Source organism: Musa acuminata, chromosome BXJ3-3, assembly GCF_036884655.1.
Source record: "Musa acuminata AAA Group cultivar baxijiao chromosome BXJ3-3, Cavendish_Baxijiao_AAA, whole genome shotgun sequence".
Taxonomy (NCBI): Eukaryota; Viridiplantae; Streptophyta; class Magnoliopsida; order Zingiberales; family Musaceae; genus Musa; species Musa acuminata.
This window is the reverse complement of record NC_088351.1, coordinates 5,534,589-5,556,274: the sequence shown is the minus strand read 5'-3', so window position 1 is coordinate 5,556,274 and position 21,686 is coordinate 5,534,589. Positions and strand designations below refer to the sequence as shown.

The window sequence follows — 21,686 nt, the reverse complement described above, 5'->3', positions numbered from 1 at the left end:
TGAGCATAATTTGTATTGTGGTATTTGATATAAGTCATAAAAAGTTAGTTATAATATTTTGGAATGTGTTTTCATTCATATATATAGGAAATATTATATCTGAACATAAAAACAATGCAAATAGGTCATGATATATATATATATATATATATATATATATATATATATATATATATATATATATATATATATATATATATATATATATATATATATATAGCTCATAATGTCAACAAATAGATACGAACATGATTTGCATTGAAATATTTAAAACAAGTCATAAAAAGTTAACTTTGGTGTTTTGAAACATTATTACACTATTTTGGTTCATATAAAGAAAACATTGTATCTAAATAAAAAAAATATTATAAAAGGATCATGATACAAATTCTTATAATTTTTTTATTGTATTTAACGTCAAGAAATGAATATGTATATAATTTGCATTGAAATTTATTTTTATATTTTATAAACTTTATTTTTTATGTGAATTCTAGAATTTATTCCTATGACCGAAATCTTAATCCATCTAAAACAAACATGTTGATAGGAGATTTTTCTTGGGGGAATTTTATTTAGAGAGTTTTCATTCTCAGCGGCACTTGAACGCCAGCAAGTTGTAATATCTCAGGTGCTATGCACGTGCAGGGTTTAATATCTTATGGAGCACGGCGGCCAACTTAATCCCGAGGGAGCCGACCTCAGTGTTTAACGTGCCCCAGCGCCGCCGCATTTCTTCCTCACACGACCCAGAAACCCTAGTGGTCGGAGCGAGATCGAAGGTACTCGTTCGACTTCGCTGCGGAAGATGGAGGAAGAATCGAGGCCGGAGGTCGTGTCACAACCGCCCGCTGTGGCCGACGATTGGAGCAAGGAGGACGACGAGCCGATCGAAGAGGACCGGCCCCCGGCTGTGGCTGACAAGACCGACGATCCGCCGTCACAAGGTTAGATTCCCGTCCCTTGGATGCGGATGGATCTGCTTCGTATGTTGAGATCTGATGATTTTCCATCAGATGGACTTACTCTGCCGTTTTCTCGGTGGCCTAATGGAATTCCTGCTCTGCCGGATTTGTAGATTTTTTCCTGATTTTTAATTTTTTAATCACGTTACCTTGGTGCAAGATATTCTTTGATTAAATTTGATATTGCGATTTAAGTCCAACAAGTCGATGAAAATTTTCCGGTGTACAATCGATCTCTTATTTGGGGAGTCTGACATCAGTTGTTGATTACCGTCCGTCTTGTAGTATGTAGGATTACGAATCACGTGTTTTGGAAGTAAAACAGATTCATGGTTACACGAACTCGTTTTCTCCCTGGCTTATTTTTCTTACTTGATTACCTTGCTTTGTGTTAGTAGAAATAACAGCTTGAACTATTTTCTTTTCTTAGTAGAGAATTGTCAGTTAGGTTCTGTTGTAGCTCATTGCTACACCACGTTAGCTAATATTAAGCTTAATTGTCCTTAGATCCACAAAAAGAATGGACATTCATATTCCAGTGGGTCAATGGACTTACCTAGTTGACACCATATAATGATCAATAATCTATCTCTTCCATTTGTATTCTTTCCAATGCTATGGGAAACTTGGGCTTGCTAATACCTTCTATTTAGCTTCTGTTTGCTTTATATTTTCAAGCTATAGTTTGTATTATACTCTCGGTTCTTGTGATGCAACAATCAATATTAATGGTTGCCAAGGTAATATGGATTAGCCACAATTAGTTTTGAGACTAATTTGATGGAGTAAAGGAAGTGTTTAGTAACTATAGTATTGATAGCAAAACCGAAATCATATCAAGCATGGGAAACAGAATTTGTTGAACAGATGAATAATAATAATGTCTTATTTTGATAACATTAGATGTTTTTACTCAATGATATGGATGGAAGGTGTATACTGGGTTGAAATTGAATCTAGTTTGAATAATTTGTTTATGGTCGAACATATCCATCAAGGTATTCGGTTCCTATTTTGTATGATTTTCATCCTTATTCTTGTACTAACTTCATAAGTTTAACATTTCATTGATCAATAATCCTAGTTCTTGGGTTATTTAATTCGATGAGATTAAAAAGAACTGATCCTTAAATAAAGGATTGCTTTATGTGTCTACAGATGAGTTTTAATATGCCATGTTAAGAGTCATTTGATTATGTGATCATAGTTGATTTTTCCCCTGGCTTTTAAATGGTATTTAAAAGTCTAGTAATTTCTAAAATAAAAGAGAAGGTTGGTGGTTTATTTATTCGTTTGCAGTATCAGTTTCGATATTGAAAAGTTTGCACCATGTGACTTATTGGCCACTATTGGACACAGTTAAGGTGTGTCTGCCATGTACCATACAGAAGGAGACTCGTGCCTTCTTGTCGTTGTAGGCCATTTTGGACTGTGCTGCATAGCTATAGAAGAATGAGAATAGATGACAGAGAAAAAGATGTTAAAAGGCTGTAAACCTTTGGGCAGCCCAATGTCACAACCAACTATCAAGCCAAAGGTCACAACCCACTATCAAGCCTGCAACGGATCAAGCAAATTATACTTTGACCCTAAATTATGAGATTCATATCTGTTTAAATACATACTGTCGAAGGACTCTTTTATATAGAAACCTCCAAGTGTATCCTGTTATCGTACAAACTCAGTCTTCGATTCTTTCCCTATAAAATAACATTATCTACTATTTAAAGACCATAATTTGCAATCAATTGTATAGAATATAAGAGAGTAGTTATTTAAATAATACTGAGCTTAGAAAATTAAATATATACAACTATATTCATATAAAAATATTTTTATCCCTAGTTAATGAATGGCTGAGAAATGAATTATATTTTTGCCCCCCTCATTGTGGGACATGTGTCTGTTATCTATTTGTCGTTTGGGTTAAGATAGATAATGATATGTGTTAAGTTATGAAAGGCATAGAACAAGCGAGAAATTGTTCAGGGATATTTTTTGCCATTTATAGGAAATTTTTTTATTACTAGTTAAAGGTTTGTCGAGGAATGAGTCAGATTTTTTACCCTTCTTTGCAGGACACGCATCCGTTATCTATTTGTGATTTGGGTTAAGATAGATGATGTTAACCATTAAGTTGTGCAAGTCATAAAACAAGTGAGAATTTGTTTAGGAATTTCTTTTGCCATTTATTGTAGTATCTCCTTCATCTTATTGTTTTCTTTACTTAATAATTGTCTAATCTAATTTTATTCTGATGGAGACACGGTTTCGTTGTTACTCGCAGATCTCAAAGAAGAGATTAATTCAAACCTTCAATCTTTGCAGCTGGAAGCAAGAGGTAAAAAGTTGTTTGCTATTGAATAATTCATGTTCCGTATACAAATGGGGCAGTCCATCAAAGAATGTAAAGTTTTTATATTAATTTGGATTTTTTAACCATGATCATATGAATTTTTTTTTCTGTTTTTTTCTTTCTTTTTATGTCTATTATTATAGTGATATAATTGTACTAGTTTTACCAGTGATCTCTGGGTCTTTCTCCTTTTTGCTGAACATCAAAATGAGCTTCAAACCAAAGTTTCTTGTATCTACTATTTTTAATTGCCATCATGTTCTCTTCTTAATTTCAGTGCTTCATATTGTAATTTCAGTGAAGGAAAAGGAGACAGTTACAACTGAGGTACTTGAGGAGCTTGATGAGCTTGATGAGGAGGAAGACAAGAAACGGCACCTAAATGTTGTCTTCATCGGCCATGTCGGTGCGTCAACATATCTTTTTTGGTCTGGTTTTCATAAAGATCATCGACCCATATCATTCTTGCTATCTAAACTGACTGACTTCATTGCTAAACTAGTTTTTCCATACTTCTCATAAAATTAGTAGTCGTATTGATGATTAATTTGGTCACTTGAAATTAGAAAATAATATGATTTTTCTGCAAACTGTAAAAAGAAAGCTGACAATTTTTTGTCTGAAAAAAAATTAGTTGATGTTGGAGAATCATGTATTGATATACAAGTTCATGGGGCTATTAAGGATTAATTAAGTTGGTCCATTGGATCCATAATTTTTTGTGATTTATTTTGCAAATTATTCTTTGGAACTTAAATGGAATCACATAACTAGAATTTAGATGAATCTTTTTGATAAATTGTTTTTTCTCTACGCTGAATAATTTACTAGGAAAATTGAGAACCAGGAAATTTTTTGTTATTGATTCAAAGAAAATCTTGTCAGGTATTCTTTTATGTTTCCCTCTCATAATATTCCCATGCAGATGGGCATCAGGCACTTCTTCATGCCAATCTAGACCAGATGGTCCTAGTGGCCTAGGCGAGTAAACAAGGACTGAAGCTTTTTGTATTGCTGACACCATATTGATGCTAAATAGGGGTCAAAGGCCTGATCCCAGCTGGAATAGGACTTCCCAGTCCAATAAGGACTCACAACTGTAATGATGGCTGTTCCTACTCTCTCTTATGAGTCAAGAAAGCTGATATGAACAAAAATATTAATAATATTTTTGTTCTTCAAGTTCTTTTAGTCTAATGTTGTTAGTAGTAAGGATATGTCCTGTGATTCTCCAGCAATACAGCTTTATTCCCTGTGGCTCAATGTCCTTGGGAGACTATTCTCTTTGAATTTGAGAAAACCTAATCGGGGGGAACAAATGCTGACAGTTCAGTATTAGATCAAGGTCCAATTAATGCCTTCATGAACTTTTATGATGGTGACCATCACTGAAGAGACTGTATATTGGAGAAAACTTAATAAAGACTTCTAGTAATGACATGTATATTGTCGAAGCTTTGACAGCCATTTTAAATGGTCACACAAATTCTGTAGTAACTGGAAGGTTTTCTGCTAGTTAGCAATGAAATCCCCAACTATCAAGGATTTTACAATGATGGGTAAGAACTTTAGGGATGTTAGGTGCAATGTGACAACCATGCCATGTGCTACACTACACATGAAGTGGCTGGCAAGAGTTTCATGTCTCAAGCATTAAGGTGTGCTCCTCAATAATGCTGTCATCAATAAATTTGGTGTTCTTTTAGGCAAGGAGTTGGGATAGTACTACTGATCAAGCAACAGCTTTAAGGCATGATGATGTTAAGATATGGTTAAGCAATTCTCCATCACAATCTGGAGGTGATCAAGTCAGTGCATCAAATGTGTGTATCCTGTATGATGACTGATGAATGCTTCTGGATGATTATTATGTGGTTCACCATCTTTGGCACCACCAAACATTCAACAACGACATGATTAGTAGCAGTTTCTTTTCTATGGGAGTTAATGGTCACAACTAATTGTTTTGTTGCAGGAGAAATAGGAATCACAACATTTCTTTGGTAGTTGGCACACCACTAGTTTTAGCTACTAGCTTAGTCCGATGGCCCAGTGGACTAGGGTCTTAGCAATAGTGTGTCTAGGTGGATCAACAGTTTTCCTACATTTATCAATGACATCAAGACTGGTTCTTTCTTTTAGGCAAAGCAATTCTTTAGATGCATGGTTACACTTGGAAGACTCCAAGGTTAGTTTAGAACCTTTTAACACTCTGATGTAGCCATGCAGTGGTACAAATGGTACTTTCTACAGGTGAGCAAGTATATATTGGAGGACTTATTCTTAGGCATTTTCGATAAGATTTTGGTCACCTTGCATGATGAATCACAGTGCCACACTGCATGAACTTACTCAAAGAGGTTATATATTCAAATATCAGAAAGAATTTCAGAAGCCAACAAGATGCACTACATTCACAAAGATATGTTGATTGTGTAGTTCATTGGATGCATATAAGAGAGATTACACTCAGAGGTTTTAGCAGAAGGGTCTGCTACCTTGTAGCTTTTCTTGAGGCGAGGGTGATGAAGGAGAGGACCAACAGTTCACTCTCACTACCGTTATAAGTCAGATTAGACTGGTTCAATTGCAGTCTAACCCTAACATCTTAGTTTGACGAGTGATGCCAGCTCAGCTTGTTACCTTGGTGGCCTTGCATGTTTTATTAGCAATATTCTCATTTGGTCCCTTGTTGGCAACATGGTCTCTTTTGAGTTGTATGCTTTTATTGAGACGAGAAGAGTACTCTTGGCCTGAAGTGGGGGACCACCTCCCACCTTATAGTCATGGAAAATGAAGAGTAAGCTTTCCTAGACCTTGAACAACTGGAGAAGAATTTGGAGATACAGAACAACATTGTTGGTCCCTAACTTTGAATCAGAGATATTTATATTTGTTGTATATGGAGTGGCATAAAAGACAAAAGCTATGAGGTTTACTTCTTCCATTAAAAAGACATCTAATTTGGTTTTGGGAGACATGGGCTCATCAACTTATTGTTTTATAGTCATGAGTATGACTAAGAAGCTCAGAATAAAGACGGAATCTGTCTGCATGTTCAAGGTCATTGTGAGTAGTAGAGAGTCTCAAGTGTCAAGGGAAGTGTATTAAGGTACCTTTATCTGTGTAAGGAATTTGATGTTGTCATCCGCTCCACTATAATGAGAGGTGTGGATGTGGTTTCTCTTTTTTTTCTTCGGTGTCATAACCAACAAGTACCTCCAAAAGTATTGTAATGACCTTTTGAGTATGGAGGATGCAACACTCAACTTAATGAGGATGACAATGCTACAGCTTAACTGATTAGCATCTATTGATTTCTAAACCTTGTGAAATCTTTTTTGTTATCTTTTGGCGTGCAGAAGTTCTCTGCCAACAATGTTGAAATACTAGAACAGCAGCAAACCATTGATAAAATTTTTGGAAGCCAAAAGAGGGTTTACTGGTCTTATGTCAGATATTACTGGGCCTCTAATATTGTTGACACCAGCAGCATGATGCTGCCACACATTCCAAGAACCATACTATCAACTGACTGATCAGGCCTATAAACATTCTAGGTTGAGATAGGTCCAGGACAGCAATAAACAGCTGATGATACATTTCCAGCAGCAATTGGCTTCACTTTAGCCCCTGTTCAAGGCCTGGTCCTAATTGGGCAGCATCCTTCATCGGTGAATTTTCACATGTTCTTTGTTCATTGTATTTCTTTGAAACCTGTTAAACTTGTTGATATATCAATGCCATTTAAAAAGGGTGATGTCTATTTGGGTTTATCTAGTTCAAAATTTGCTGCATAATGTTCCTGAACTATTCAGCTAGATATAGTTGAAACCTAGTAATTGTTTACAATTTCTTTCTCAATATTGTATATTAATGGATGCAGATGCTGGGAAGTCTACAATTGGGGGACAGATACTTTTTCTGAGTGGTCAGGTTGACGACCGAACAATTCAGAAATATGAAAAGGAAGCTAAAGATAAAAGCCGAGAAAGCTGGTATGCTAGTGCTATAATCCAAATTTATGATATTTATTTATTAAGGTGCTGCTGAGTTAATGAACTACTATGTAATCATCAGAAAAAAGTGTTGGATAATTGTATGGTCATACAATGATCTTCTAATCTGCATATCATATACTTATAATTTCCCCAGTGTTAGGGACAAATGAAGTTGGCTTGTTACAATTGCTACTAGTCACTAGTTTCAGCATATTTTAAAATAGATTCGGATACATGTTTATAGATTTCATCATTTTCTACATCGTGAGATATATACTTCTGCTTCATCAAGAAATGTAGTCCAGTGCAGTTAAGCAGTATTAACTACTAATCACAGTAAACAAATATTCTTATCTTCCTGGGTTATCCCATTGTGTTGTCATGATCGTTATTTGTGTTTGTATTGTTCATGATTTTTGAGGAAACTAAAATATCTTCTTTTTCAGATGCCTAACAGGCAAGAAGTTTGAGTTCACATTTTTTCTTGAATAGCTTAGTGATTATAGGTCAGTTATGGAGGACGGTCTTTCTTGAGCAAATCAGATGCCATTATTAAGAGTCAGCTTTAAACATGATTTGTGCTCAGTTGCACTCCTCCTGTTTTGTTCTCATCTGATTTAGTTTCAGATATTCTTAGTCAACCTAAATATAGTGGTTATCCAAATTATATCTAGACTCATTTAAGTAATAGATATTGATTATTTTCAAAGAGAAATTTCTGATGGGAGCACAAAATTTCATGGCTGGTTGACATAAAGACCAAATATTTCAATGAATATTAAGCTGCATTACATCTTATGTTCGATGCCTGTGACATGGAGTATATGCTGGCTTTTTAAACAACAAAATGAATCTTCTTAACTATTAATTGGAAGTAATAACAAATAATTTATACTGAATTTGGTGTAAAAGAACAAGCAATACTTGATATTTTTATTTGAAGATGTTTGTTGCTGCTACAAAAATCTTTTAATAAAGCTTGCAAAGTTTGCTGGTCCACCCCGAGTATTTTTCTCTCCTTGGTGGGAAGGGAATCAGAGTAGGATCTTGCATATGTATCATACTATATGGAGGTTGCTAGTTAGCCCATGGAGAAGTGGTGAGGAACTAGGAGAAATAGAAGCAAAAATAGGGAGATGCTAGTTCTTGAAACAACCACGATCTTCTTTGCTTATGTATTTTCTGAAACCAATAATAGATAATTTAAACTGAATATTATGTGGAGAAAGAAACCATGTAGATTTTTTTTCTTAAAGCATGTTGAATTTGCTAATCCATCATGAGTATTATGTCTCCTTGTGGGAAGAAGAATTGGGAAACAAAAAACAAGGGAGTAGCAGTGAAAAATTAAGAATATTGGATAGATGAATGATTCAAATGCCGATGCAATATTTGTTGGTCTAACTAGATTGAAACATCCAGCGTGAACCTGTCCCAAATAAAAAGACCCACTGAGCCCTCTTCCTCTCATTTCTTCACCTCTCAAGTTCAAATCTTTCTTCTCCCATTTCGTCACCAAAAACTCTCTCCCAAACTTGATTTTTCTCAAATTCGAGGACTATCATAGGCAATTGAAGGTTCATTCTCAAGAAATCATCTCATTTTGTTTGAAATAAGGAAATCCAAATCTCAAATATGAAATTATTCAGTTTATTTTAAATGGAGTTGTATTCTTGTTATTCTTTCTCTATAATGTCATCATTTTATGGATCTAGATATAAGTTTTAGGGTTCTTGTCGAGTTTACAGAGGAATGTTATATATACTTTTGAATGATTCTGAACAAAAATATTGTGGATTTGTTTGCAGCTTACGAAAATCTTTGCGGATTTGTGTGGATCCGACATGCATCTGTGTGGATTGTCTTAGATCCTTAATGATATAGCCTAAATACATGCAGATCTAAGTTTGGAAAGCAATAGAGTGCCAATTTGGCGTGATATCATTCCTGTCGTTTGGATAACCACCATTATGGTAATTCTTACACTAAACAACATTGGTTTGGGTGGAGGAATAACCTGTCTCAAACACTATTTGGCTGGTGGATATTTTGATGTTGTCAGATGCACAAAGGTGTTATAGCAGATCAGACAAGCTTTCATCTCGAAAAGCTCTAATGTTGTAGCAAAAAGCGCAACATAAGGACATGAATACTTGGACAGTTGAGATAATTGTTTATAATGAGTATGAGAGTCAGCGAATTGATGTTGATGAAGATTCCAAGCTTGCAGCCTTGGTTCTTGCATCCCTAAAATCTCAGTGTGCACACAAGGAGGCCATGAGAACATCGAACTTGAGACTCAGCAGGGTAGGGGCAGTGGTGTCTGTCCGCTTAGCTCAGTCAATGTTTCACTGTGAAGCAACTTAGTGGTAGCAGTGTGTAGGGGCTAGGTAGGAGTGCTAGCATGAGGTAGTCCAGTTGTGCATATCTGCTGCGTAGAGTTGCAAGGATCAAGTAGCCCTTGAGCAGGTGGCATGTCGGGCCTTCTTAATTCATTTGACAGGAGGCCAATTCTTGATATTGTTGAACTAGATCCCGTGGCTTAAGTATTCTGGATTAGTTCTCTTTGAAATCTCTTCAAGTATTGTTCCTTCATTTTCATTTACGTATACCTCCAAAATTAGTTTTTCTTCTCAAAAAGGATCATGACTGGCACAATTTAGACCATTTTAGAAAACCGCATATTTTTAAGATCAAGCCATGTTTTGTCATGTTGTTGGTTTGAACAATTTTGGGTCAGAAACTTTAACAAATACAACGGCCCCTATCCACATAAGTGTTCTACCATAGGTTCTCTAGTAGTCCAATTTCAAAAAATATTTTTTGCACCTCTTTATATAGTACTGTTCACAATAAATATGGAGTCTTCTGTTATTTTATGCAAGCCTTAGTTCCATATTAAAATATGCTTTCCTTGATTGATAAATATAAAACTATTTCCTTTGTGGATTTCATTGTATCGTAAAAGTATTCTCTTAACCCACAAACTTCATTCCTCGTGTTTTTAGTAATAACAAAAGGTGTTAGGTTCAAAATATTTGAACTAAATTTGTCAGTTTCAGCTGAAGCTGAATTTAAGGTGTTGAGTTTAGCTAAAACATTTTACCTAAAGTGATTGCTACAGGCTTTGCTTTTATTCTTTGTCATTTGAATTCCTTTTATAAGTAGAAGATAATCTATGCTTTTATCAACAATGTTCAATTACCTAGAAGTTGTTAGGTATTTAAAATCTAGTAGTTACTAATTCCTTTCGTGTCTTCTCTGCATTCTGTATCAATAACCCAATCCTTAGAATAGCTATGAATTGCTACCTCGTATCTTTTCAAGTATTACAGCATTTTATATGAGAGAAGCTCATTAATATATAGATTTCACATTACCACACTTGAAAATATCTAATTTTCCCATTTCTAAAATTATTAGATGTTTCATTTTGCACAACTTTTAAAATACAAAAATACGGAAGCAGAATGGTTAGTTTGGCTATTAATTCAACTATTTGGAGACCTTTTGTGGGTAATGTTTTGCCAAAATGACATGATTGAACCTTTTTGGGACTCCTTGTATTTTTATTCCTTAACCATGTGGGAGCAATCAACTATATATATATTTTCCTTGTACCAATCAACTTTGTGATATCCTAATAATCTATTGTTCATGTGAGAGTTTACTGAAACCCATAACCACACCCCTTAATCCATCGGTTGACTATGCCATTTTTTATTTAACCATGCACTAGTTTAGCTTTGACCATGCAAGAAGTTGGCCTGCATGACATCCACGAAGCCTGAACCTAAATATGGGCTATGATGCCAGATTTGCTAGCACAACTCTTTATGGGAGTTGGTGCATGCATTAAATGGTAATAAGACACTGGTACAGTTAAAAATTTAACCTTATAGGTTATGAGCCAACACCTAGTATAACTAGTCCAACCTTTTCTTTTCTGTTTACCATGTGGAACTAATTAACTTTCCACTGTATTATGGTCTGCAAGCTGCATTCAATTGAATCATTCTGAAATAATGATTTATTACAAGGCCTGTTGCGTGATCTTGTAGGTACATGGCCTACATTATGGACACAAACGAGGAAGAGCGGACAAAGGTTTGATTATTACCTGCATTCTCATATCTGGCTCGCTTTCAATCTATTCCAAGACTTTATTTCTCTACCATTGTACTTATTGGATTTGTGTATCATCTGTCACTATTTATTAAGTTCAGTTCTTCTATGCTTTAGGACTTTGGTTTCTCTGGTGTTAATGGTTTGTGAATAAGAAATGACAAACTATGTGGATAAATAATTTTATAAATTATAGTTTGTGATATATTAGAAATGGTGACCTTGTAAAGGAGATACTATCACATATAGATGATTAATCATTTCTTTTTTGCTTGGCAAATAATTTGATTAGTGAGCTGTTCTGCCTTTTCTTGTTTCATATGGTCTATAGGGAATAACTGTGGAAGTTGGCAGAGCTCACTTTGAGACAGAAAGTACAAGATTCACAATTTTAGATGCCCCGGTAACTTCTCTTGTACATGTTTGAGTAATCTTTTTTCTTATTTTGTGAGTTGTTACACTTGTAATCCTATGGTTTTTTGTTGCACTGCAAACCTGAAATCAATTTGTTTTAGCCAGAAGCTTTCCTCTTTTATTTTCTTTGTTTTTCGTTTCTTTGACATGTGCTTACGAAGAAATCTTGTTCTCTTTATATGTTTTGTTTTCACAACTTTTATCTTTATGATGGTTTCTTTCCAGAGTAAAAGAACTAGTTTTGCTGGTATACATTTTATCAACAAGTATTGACATGTTGAATTAGTTGTACACCAAATTTTGAACACAAGCTAATTTTAAGTGGTTATAATATGAAAAACCTTGCTGAAAGTGCATGACTGTCTTTTGATTGAAAATCTTAAAATTTATTGATAATGCAAATTATTGCATTCTCATTCGACGATGTTGTGACACACATGTTGACTAGAATCTCAAAAAGATGGAAATGCATTGAAAAGTTAGAAGATTTTGTTGCCTGTTGGCATTTTCTCCTATACATGATATATTCTTCAAGGGAAATGCTGCTATCTATTATTTGGCTAAATTAAGATGAAAAGAAAAAGAAATGCAACCAGTCATGGTAATTCCTTTTATTTAGAAAATTCACTTTCCTGTTGCCTTATTCTTTCATAAATAATGTATCTATTGAAGGACATCTTATGATTTGTACCCTTGTGGAGTCTAATAAGATAAAAAAAGAAATATAGTTACCAAAAAATTTGTTGTTAAACCAGAAATGTCCATTTAACTTGATTTTCAAATGCTATTGTTATTTGACGGTTCAGTCCCCGAGCATTTCTATTATTTGTGGTATGGTTTATGCATGCTTTTACTTGATTGGGCCTGTTTTTCACTTTCATACTCGTTTGTTTTGAAACATGCTGTGACTCTCCTCTTGACATTTTCTGAGTACTCATGTATTCTCTTTTAGAATAATTGTATAATTCACTGCTTATGTAGCCAATTCACAAGGTTCAAATTTTATTGCAGGGTCATAAAAGCTATGTGCCCAACATGATCAGTGGTGCATCTCAAGCTGATATTGGCGTCTTGGTAAGTTTGTATATGAACATATTTATTTAGCATGTGTGAAGTTTTAAATTTTATGAGTCCTATACTTTGGCCTTTCTCTGGGTAATAGGTCATATCTGCTCGAAAGGGAGAGTTTGAAACTGGATTTGAAAAAGGTGGGCAGACCCGTGAACATGTGCTACTTGCGAAAACATTGGGTGTTGTTAAGTTGATTGTTGTTGTCAACAAAATGGATGATCCTACTGTGGGATGGTCAAAAGAAAGGTCAATTTATTGTTTATAACATTTTGCTGCAGTCCAAATGAGCTTTACCTTTAAAATTGTAAAATGTTGTTGTTGGTTTATTATGCTTCAGATTTGATGAGATCGAATCTAAGATTGTTCCCTTTTTACGGTCTTCTGGTTACAATGTAAAGAAAGGTAACATAAACGAACTTTTGTATTGCATGTTTAATGTTTTTGGGTACTATTTTATGTTCATTTGGCTTCCTCTTTGAGGCATCTTGAGCATCTGGTTTATGGACATTTCTGTCTTGTGAATTGGCTGAACTAAGTATCAACTGTAAATGGAACAACAAAGAGAGTTGGTACAAGACTGGGTCGGTTTTGTTTGTTTCATCACATCTTGTTTAATTTTTCTGGAGAATTAGTTTGCTGCTAGCTATGTCCTAAATCCTGTATAAATTATTATGGATTCTTTACAAGTATGGATCTGTTTTACAGCAGAAAGGACGGATTGATGAAAACATTGTCTAGAGAGTAAAAACAGAGTGATTAAAGTGGAGAGGGATATTGGGAGCTTTGTTTGATCATAATGTAGCTCTTAAAATGGAATAAAGTGTTTTCGAAAAAAAAGGATTAAAGTATCGGACAATTGGAAAAAATAATATATACAAAAAGTTAGGATAGTTGAGTTGAGAGTGTTGACATGCATGTATGAGATTTCTAGAATTGACAAAATAAAAAAAATTATATATACATTTGCAAATGATTAGGTGTAATCTTGTAGGCTGTGCTTTTCTTACAGTAATTTTCTCTGATAAACCCCCTACCCTTTCATGAAATTATGCTCTATGCATTCTGATGAAATATGATTAGACTCATGCCAATGGTTGTTGTCAGTGGACTCCTGAGAATATTTTTCAAATATTCTCTACTTTCATGAGTTGTTTTAAGCTTCAAAAGACCGGAATTACATCATCACTCTTTTTTTTTTTCTAGCATTTGATCTTCTTTAAAGGTTGATAATACTATTTTTTTTCACCTGGTCTTCTTTAAATATTCTTTCATGATTTGTTTGGTTTTTTTCCAGTCAGAGTAAATTTGAATTCTACCAACATGTTTATTACTTAATTTTCACTTAGAATTAGATTTTTTGCATATCTTAATATTAAAAGTTCTCGTGGCAAGTTTGCAACTTTTTAAATTAAGCTGGAACTATGTGTATATTTCGTAAATCTCTTTTTAAGTGTAAGCCAGACTGGCATGGACCTCACTTGGAACCGTGCTATCTGATTTAGATTCGTGGCCCGTTGAACAACCGATCAGTCTCAATCATTCCTACAGAATAGCAAGTGAAAAGCCACTGATTGCACTCAGCTGGCTTGTAATTCGAGGATGGTGATACTTCTCCACTTAATTCTAATCATCATGAGCTCTGAATTCCTGATGTGAGATCAGTAATAGTGTGTTTATAATGACAAAGTAACATTATTCAACTGATGCCATTTAAAATAACATAGCAGTAGTTCATCCACCAGACTATAAGTGGAAAGAGAAGGGCAATGCGAAGACAGTTGATGAATTTGAGGAGATGAGAGATGATAGTTGAGATTGGGCTAGACAAGAGTTCCTTGTATCAACAATGTTTTTACTGGAACTGATTTTGTTGGCCATGAATGATAACTGATCCTAGTATCCTAGTTTGATAAAGAACTTCCAAAAGTACATAAAATTAGACGACACATGTATTGCCCACACATCATAGATATATAGTTAACAAATTTTATAATACATGAATTTAATCACCACAAAAGGCATACCTTGCTAGTGGTGCAGCATAACTACCAAAATGATTATTATGCTAAATTAGAAAATAGGTAAACTTGGGGCATGATTGGACATGTGACTGACATGAACGTGTAAGGTGCCATTGTCACAGCACTAAACACGGAAATGTACCAAGCAGACCTGAGGTTTGGGCATGCCTGATGCATTATTGGAAACTGTTGACATCTGCAAGCCTTCCAATTTTGTTCTGTTTGGTTTTGTCAGTGGAAATGTAGGTTATGATACAATTAGACGACACATGTATTGCCCATACATCATAAATATATAGTTAACAAATTTTATAATACATGAATTTAATCACCACAAAAGCCATACCTTGCCAGACCTGAGGTTTGGGCATGCCTGACACATTATTGGAAACTGTTGACATCTGCAAGCCTTCCAATTTTGTTGTGTTTGGTTTTGTCAGTGGAAATGTAGGTTATGGTACAATGTGGAAATGACCAAGCATGTATTAATGAAGTCTAAGGCATATTTATGAAAAAATAAGAGTTACGATTTCATTTGTATTAATTTGCTTAGTTTGTGCTTATCATGAATATAGTTCTTTATGTTTTATTGGATTGCTCTGATATTTTGCAATTGATTGATATCTTCTAAAATCTGCAAGTCAACTAGGGAGACCTGTGTATTAAGTTAGAAGGTTGGAATGGAAACCTTGCTGAACAATGTCAGTTGCAGGATGCAACTTGTTGATTATTTGAGAAAATAACTGATTCCTTCACTTAATAGACCTTAATTAAATTTCTATGTTGCTAATGCTCCTTATTCAGATGTTCAATTCCTTCCTATATCTGGGTTGGTGGGTAGCAACATGAAGACCAGAGTTGAGAAAAGCATCTGTGGTTGGTGGGACGGTCCGTGCCTGTTTGAAGTTTTCAATTCTGTTGAAGTTCCACCCCGTGATCCTAATGGACCTTTCAGGTTTGCAAAAATTACTGCCTTTTCTAAACCATGACTTGATGTCTCCAATGAACTTCGACACTTTGCATTTCTGATTACTTCCAGAATTTGTATCTTCAAAAGGAAAAAGAAAAACTATGATGGTGCTTTATATATATATATGTATATATATGTATCTATATGTATGTATGTATATGTGTGTATATATGTATGTATGTATATCCGTAACCACTTCATCCTTTTAACTGTCTTATATTTGTCTTCTATTTCACATAGTTTTGGTCTCACTTCTTTTTCATGTGGGTGTAAACAATCCTTTCATCTTCTTTTCCTTCATTTTGTGAAATTTTGGTCCCCAATATTTGACGTGTAAAATTTGAGTATTCTTGATATGCAGACTGCCAATTATTGATAAATACAAGGACATGGGAATTGTAGTGATGGGAAAAGTGGAGTCCGGAAGTATCCGGGAAGGTGATAGTTTGTTGGTTATGCCTAACAAGGTATAATGTGTTTCTTTGTTACAAGCCGCCTAAAAGTACCATTTTCAAGTTGCAGTTAGTGAACTTGGAGTAATTAAATTTTCTTATATGCTGTTGTATAGGCTAGTGTCAAAGTTCTTGCTATATATTGCGATGAAAATAAAGTAAAACGCGCTGGTCCTGGCGAGAATGTCAGGGTAAGATTATCAGGCATTGAAGAAGAGGACATCTTGGCTGGTTTTGTCCTTTCAAGTGTCGGTATGTATCACTACTTTGGGATTGGTAGTCTTTGTAATTTTATTTAGCTTAATTGCTTGATTAGCACTTCAAAGATGAGCATGCATTCAATTCTTGACCAACTATTTCAACTTTCATAGGTTAACATAGACAAGTGAATGGTTGCAATATTTGTAAGTGAGATTCCCAACACCATATATACTAAATTAAACAAAATACACTTGAGGTGGCTGCATTTTATGTGAAATTACTTCTCATATCTGTGTTTGATATTATTGTGTTTTTTTTACAAGCCAAAACATGTTTGAGCAGAACAGGATGGGCATGTATTAATCAATATAGTCATTTTGAAGAGGGCAGAAGCACCCGGTAAGGTATTCATATAGATGAATGTAAGATTTAATTTGTGAGGCATATATGTTGTGACATCTTCTAGGAGGGAACAAAATCAAGGTAAACCTGTGGTGAAATACCTAAATGACACAAGATACATGCAGAAGTACGGAGAGAAAATAAGAAGAAAGTAATGCAACATCAAGTACAATTGCTTGTTTTATGTAGTTTTTCGGGTTGTTTACTTGTCACTCCTGATGTGTGCATGCTGAAAATAGGAACCCTGCAGTTCAGCATCTAGGCTGTTCAGACTGAGTTTGAAAAGAAAAATATATTCTTAGTGATAAAAAGAAAATTACTGTCTAACTTTTCTGTAATGTCTCCTGAATACTGTATGTACTGCGCTGTATTTTTGGTACTATTTAGGTTTTTCCTATATGTTGTTATCATCATTTTATATAAAGTTGCAATTGCTGTGACCACTAAAGATACCTAGCTTCGTACACTCAGCATAATGTTGGGGGTTCAACTATGAATTTGTGTTTTGTTGACTTAGGGCCATCAGTTAAACTGGATTTCAAGTTGTGCTGGGAATTAAGTCTTAGGTCGATAGGGGATATTGATTATCGAGTCTGGTTATACTAGGATGAGAACTAATTTCCTATCAAAATATACCTGTCTATTTGTATATGCAGGTTTATGTATACATGGAGTTGTTAGCTCCATTTCTTATGACTTAAATGCACGGGCAAATGGCATTCACAACTTAAAACTACGTTGCATTTGATGTTTGTATTAACTATTAAGCATACTTGGGATTCTTAACTAGATACTTGAAACTAGTCTTTTTCTTCTATGATTGCCTAGAGCAAGGTATGCAATATCGTACCGTACCGATGTTTCGAGGTTGGCTCGGTACGGTACGGTATGGTATGGTACCATGTACCGCTTGATACACTAGGGCGTACCGAGCAGTACACCAGGGCATACCAAGTGGTACATCAGGGCGTATCGAGTAGTTTTAAATATTTCTTCCTCTTACTGTAGCACGTTCTGTCCGGTAGCAAGCGGTCCGCGTATCGATATGTCGTCGGACCATTACGTACCGCCCGTATCGGGCGGTACTATTCGAAATTGCATACCATGGCCTAGAGTACCTAAACTTTGTGAAAGGTTCCTTTTAAAGTAGCTTGAGGTGAGTTGTGTAGCACAGTGGTGGGTTCTAGATTTTGGTGATGTTATTTTAGTGTGTCGAAGTTGAAGCATTCGGGAGTTGTATATGCATGGAGTATTTGCATTGATTTCTTTCTTTTACCCTTATATTTTCTTTCCCCTCCCCATCCCTTGTTTATCTTCTCTCCTTTCTTTTCTTTATTTCATTATGTCCCTTCACTGCCAAGGAAGGCCTACCCTTCCATGTTTTCTTCTGAAGCATTTAGGGTGAGTTATATTCGTTTCTTTTCTTACCTTTGTCTCTCTTTTTGTTTTTCTTCCCTTCTCTCTCTTCTTCTTTCTCATCTCCTAACTTCTTCTGTTTCTTTTTTTTTCAGTGTCTTTCCATGAGGGTATCACCCTTTAGTTGTTCGTTGGATTCTCTTAGTGTCCTGTTATGTTTTAGAGGTAAAGTTTCTGCATCAAATGGATCCATTTGAACATTTGTCTGTCCATTCTCTTGATTTATTGGATTGGATCTGTCAGAATCTCAATCAGTATTGGTTTTGTTGGTTGTTCAACAAATGGAGCAAGTGATCTCCAAGATATTTAGGCTACTTCCTGCTTCATGCAAGCCTCACAAATTCTCTAATAGTCTAGTGCACCGATGCTATGTAGGCCTGATATCCTCCAAGCCACTTACTGGGTAGTTTCACAAGCTCAGGGGGTGATTTGAAATTGGAGTTCTGAATTCTCCACACTGTTTTAATCTCAGCCTTCTCTCCCTTGAGTTAACTCATCTTATTCCTCCATGAACCCGAGTTCCACCTGTGATCGTTCTTTTCCTCTATGCTCGCCTTAATGGTGATATTTAACACTGGCCTGTCAAAGTATGCTAGTTTAACCCTTTGCTAAGCAGTTTTTATGTTGATCTACTCTTTCTAGCTGCAGTTCAATTTAGACCCTAGATATCCTCGGTATCATGGACCTTTCTTCTGACCAAACAGAATCAGTGACTTAAATGCCTTGGAACTTTAGAACTGAAATCATTTTAATTAATAAACACGCCTTCAAAGTGGTAAAGCATAGGTTTGGTCCTGTTGCTATTATTTTCATGTATCACTTGCCAAGGATACTTGAGGTGTGAAGGAAAACAAATTCGTGATGTTGGACTTGCTGCTGCTTTAGTTGGTTTATGTATTTCTCATTTCTTTCTCTAGGACATCTCGCTTGCATTGTGTCTTTTTGGTAGACCTCAGACCAGAAAACTGGATCATGCACAAGGACACTTCTTGATGTCTATTTTTGTCCTCTTGGATTCCTTCGATGTAGAAGATTATTCTTCATCCTCGTTCTTGTTATCATATGCTAACTATGGTTATATCTGTACTGGAATTCGATGAATTGTATTCTTACAATTTGAGGATCTTTATTTTCTTGGAAACAGAACTTTGGAGAAAAGTAGAAGCCTTAATTAGTCTTTCTGCTTACCAAAGACAAGATGAGTTATTAAAGGTTTTTTTAATCTATTCTCAAAGTACCTAATGTTTAAAATATTTAGCAGCATACCACCGGTTAACCATAGCCCCACACACTAAAATTGCTTTCTAAATGTTGATCCAATAAAATCCAAATCGAAGTACAACCAAAACAGAAATGTAGGTCACTTATGAATTGATATCCGTACACCTGTTAGCCCACAAAACATCAAAGCACACTCACAGCAAGAATTGGGTTTAATGTGGCTTACTGACATCACTGTTTTTTGTATATCTGACTGAAGGATATTTTTATTTTTAATTTGCTTGAATCAGAAGATCTACAATACTAATACTGCTGATTTTTTAAAATAATGTCATGCAGCAAATCCAGTAGGTGCAGTATTTGAATTTAAAGCTCAATTGCAGATTCTCGAGTTGCTGGACAATGTAAGTGTTTCCCTTTTGGATGGCTGTCGCTATTGGGCTTATTCAGAAAACAAAACCAACCTTGATTTTGTCAGGCTATCTTTACTGCTGGCTACAAGGCCGTATTGCACATCCATGCAATTGTTGAGGAATGTGAAATTGTAGAACTTATAGAAGAAATTGATACAAAGAAAAAGAAGGATACTGATCCCAAAAAGAGGAAGCCAAAACGAAAACCTCTTTTTGTTAAGAATGGTGCTGTTGTTGTGTGCCGCATTCAGGTCCAAGTCCTTTTAATACCGAAAATAGGATGACAACCATATGCATTTCCACAGTTCTAACTATGAATGATTTTGATTTTCAGGTGAATAACTTGATATGCATCGAGAATTTTTCTGATTTCGCCCAGCTTGGGAGATTCACGCTTCGAACTGAAGGTAAAATGACAGCTACTAGCTACTGATTATGTGACTCGAGCTTGTGGCAGTCGTTTACTTTGTAAGCTGCTTTTACAGGGAAAACAGTGGCAGTGGGAAAAGTTGTTTCACTTCCAGCTGCCGGAAACTCCACATTTGTGTAACTGGATGTAATTGAATTTTGATATAGATGAAAGGTGCTTGTTTCTTCTTTCCCCTATTATTTGGAGGATTTCTGTTTAAGAATCTCCTTTTCCTATCCAGCATTTGTTAAAAAGTTAAGTATTTTGCTTAAATGTATTGGTTAGGTTGAGAATTTCTTGGAAGCAGACTTGCGGTGACCATGGCTCCCATTAGAGCATCGGAAAGGCGCATGAGTTCTAAATTCTAGCTTTGGCGAAGACTGCTTATTTTTATAATTATCGAGGTTCTTATAACATCTTATGATGCACATTTTCCAGTCAGATACAAATGTGTGAGCGAGCTACAATTCAACTTCTTGCTTTTAGCATCCTAGTGCTGCTTCATGCTTACAGAAAGTAATGTCTCGGTGACTTGATCTCCTATCACTCCTGTATTTTAAGCTAAACCTGGAAATGTTATATTTTTTTCTCCTAGTGTTCCATATTTTCTTCTTGATGTGATTCAATATGTGTCATGTATTATGGCTGCTTATGAATGCCAGATTATTACGGTTGCTTATGTTTTTTCTACATGTTTTATAAAAACGATCATTTTATCTGATCACAGATCCAAGTGTTTGATGCCATGTAGATCCTGCTGAAATCTAAGAAAGAGAACAGAAAAAGAATTCCAATGTTAAGAAAAAAGAAAGTTACACGACACCTGAGCAGGATGGCAAGATGCTGTGGCTTTGATTCATCAATGTTTATGTCTTTGAAAATATTTACCGTCGAAATTGTTCTCTCTGAGTGGCTACTGTTGCTGCGGCATTGGTGGTTGGTTGTCTTGGATCATCTTTTAAAAAAACTAGTCAGTCATTCTTGCGGGTTATCTGTCTGCTCCTCTTGTTAGCAGTTTGTTTTCTTGTTTGATGTCTAGGAGAAGATTAAGTGGTGAACGATGACAAGGTAAAGCTACGGTATTGATATATTTTATCGGTTGTTTGATTAAGTGAAAAATATTAAAAAATATATGATAAATTGATCCGCTTAGATGTACTTTTGCTTGTGGTTTTCCCTATTGTCCTGTTATATTAAGCTATTTAACTTTATTGAAGGCCTATCCTCTAACAAAATTTACGATACTCAA

General features: G+C 35.2%; 1 protein-coding gene across 1 annotated transcript; it reads left to right on the top strand.

The window, feature by feature from the left end:
* Positions 1 to 669: 669 nt before the first annotated feature.
* On the top strand, positions 670 to 21,163 carry LOC103977614 (uncharacterized). The gene is made up of 17 exons (XM_009393178.3): positions 670 to 947; positions 3,253 to 3,306; positions 3,620 to 3,727; positions 7,208 to 7,319; positions 11,384 to 11,429; positions 11,779 to 11,850; positions 12,873 to 12,935; positions 13,024 to 13,178; positions 13,270 to 13,334; positions 15,758 to 15,908; positions 16,285 to 16,390; positions 16,492 to 16,627; positions 19,955 to 20,019; positions 20,094 to 20,279; positions 20,363 to 20,435; positions 20,514 to 20,611; positions 20,723 to 21,163. The coding sequence occupies exons 1-16, from the start codon at positions 809 to 811 to the stop codon at positions 20,576 to 20,578; spliced, it is 1,596 nt and encodes a 531-aa protein (XP_009391453.2). The 5' UTR covers positions 670 to 808; the 3' UTR covers positions 20,579 to 20,611; positions 20,723 to 21,163.
* The last annotated feature ends 523 nt before the right edge of the window (positions 21,164 to 21,686 follow it).

What these genes read in the sequence shown, in the direction of transcription:
- LOC103977614 (XM_009393178.3), top strand. Translation starts at nt 809, where the DNA reads ATGGAGGAAGAATCGAGGCCGGAGGTCGTGTCACAACCGCCCGCTGTG. An exon ending in GATAAAAGCCGAGAAAGCTG is followed by an intron (nt 7,320 to 11,383) that starts GTATGCTAGTGC and finishes GTGATCTTGTAG; the next exon opens with GTACATGGCCTACATTATGG. An exon ending in GTGGGATGGTCAAAAGAAAG is followed by an intron (nt 13,179 to 13,269) that starts GTCAATTTATTG and finishes ATTATGCTTCAG; the next exon opens with ATTTGATGAGATCGAATCTA.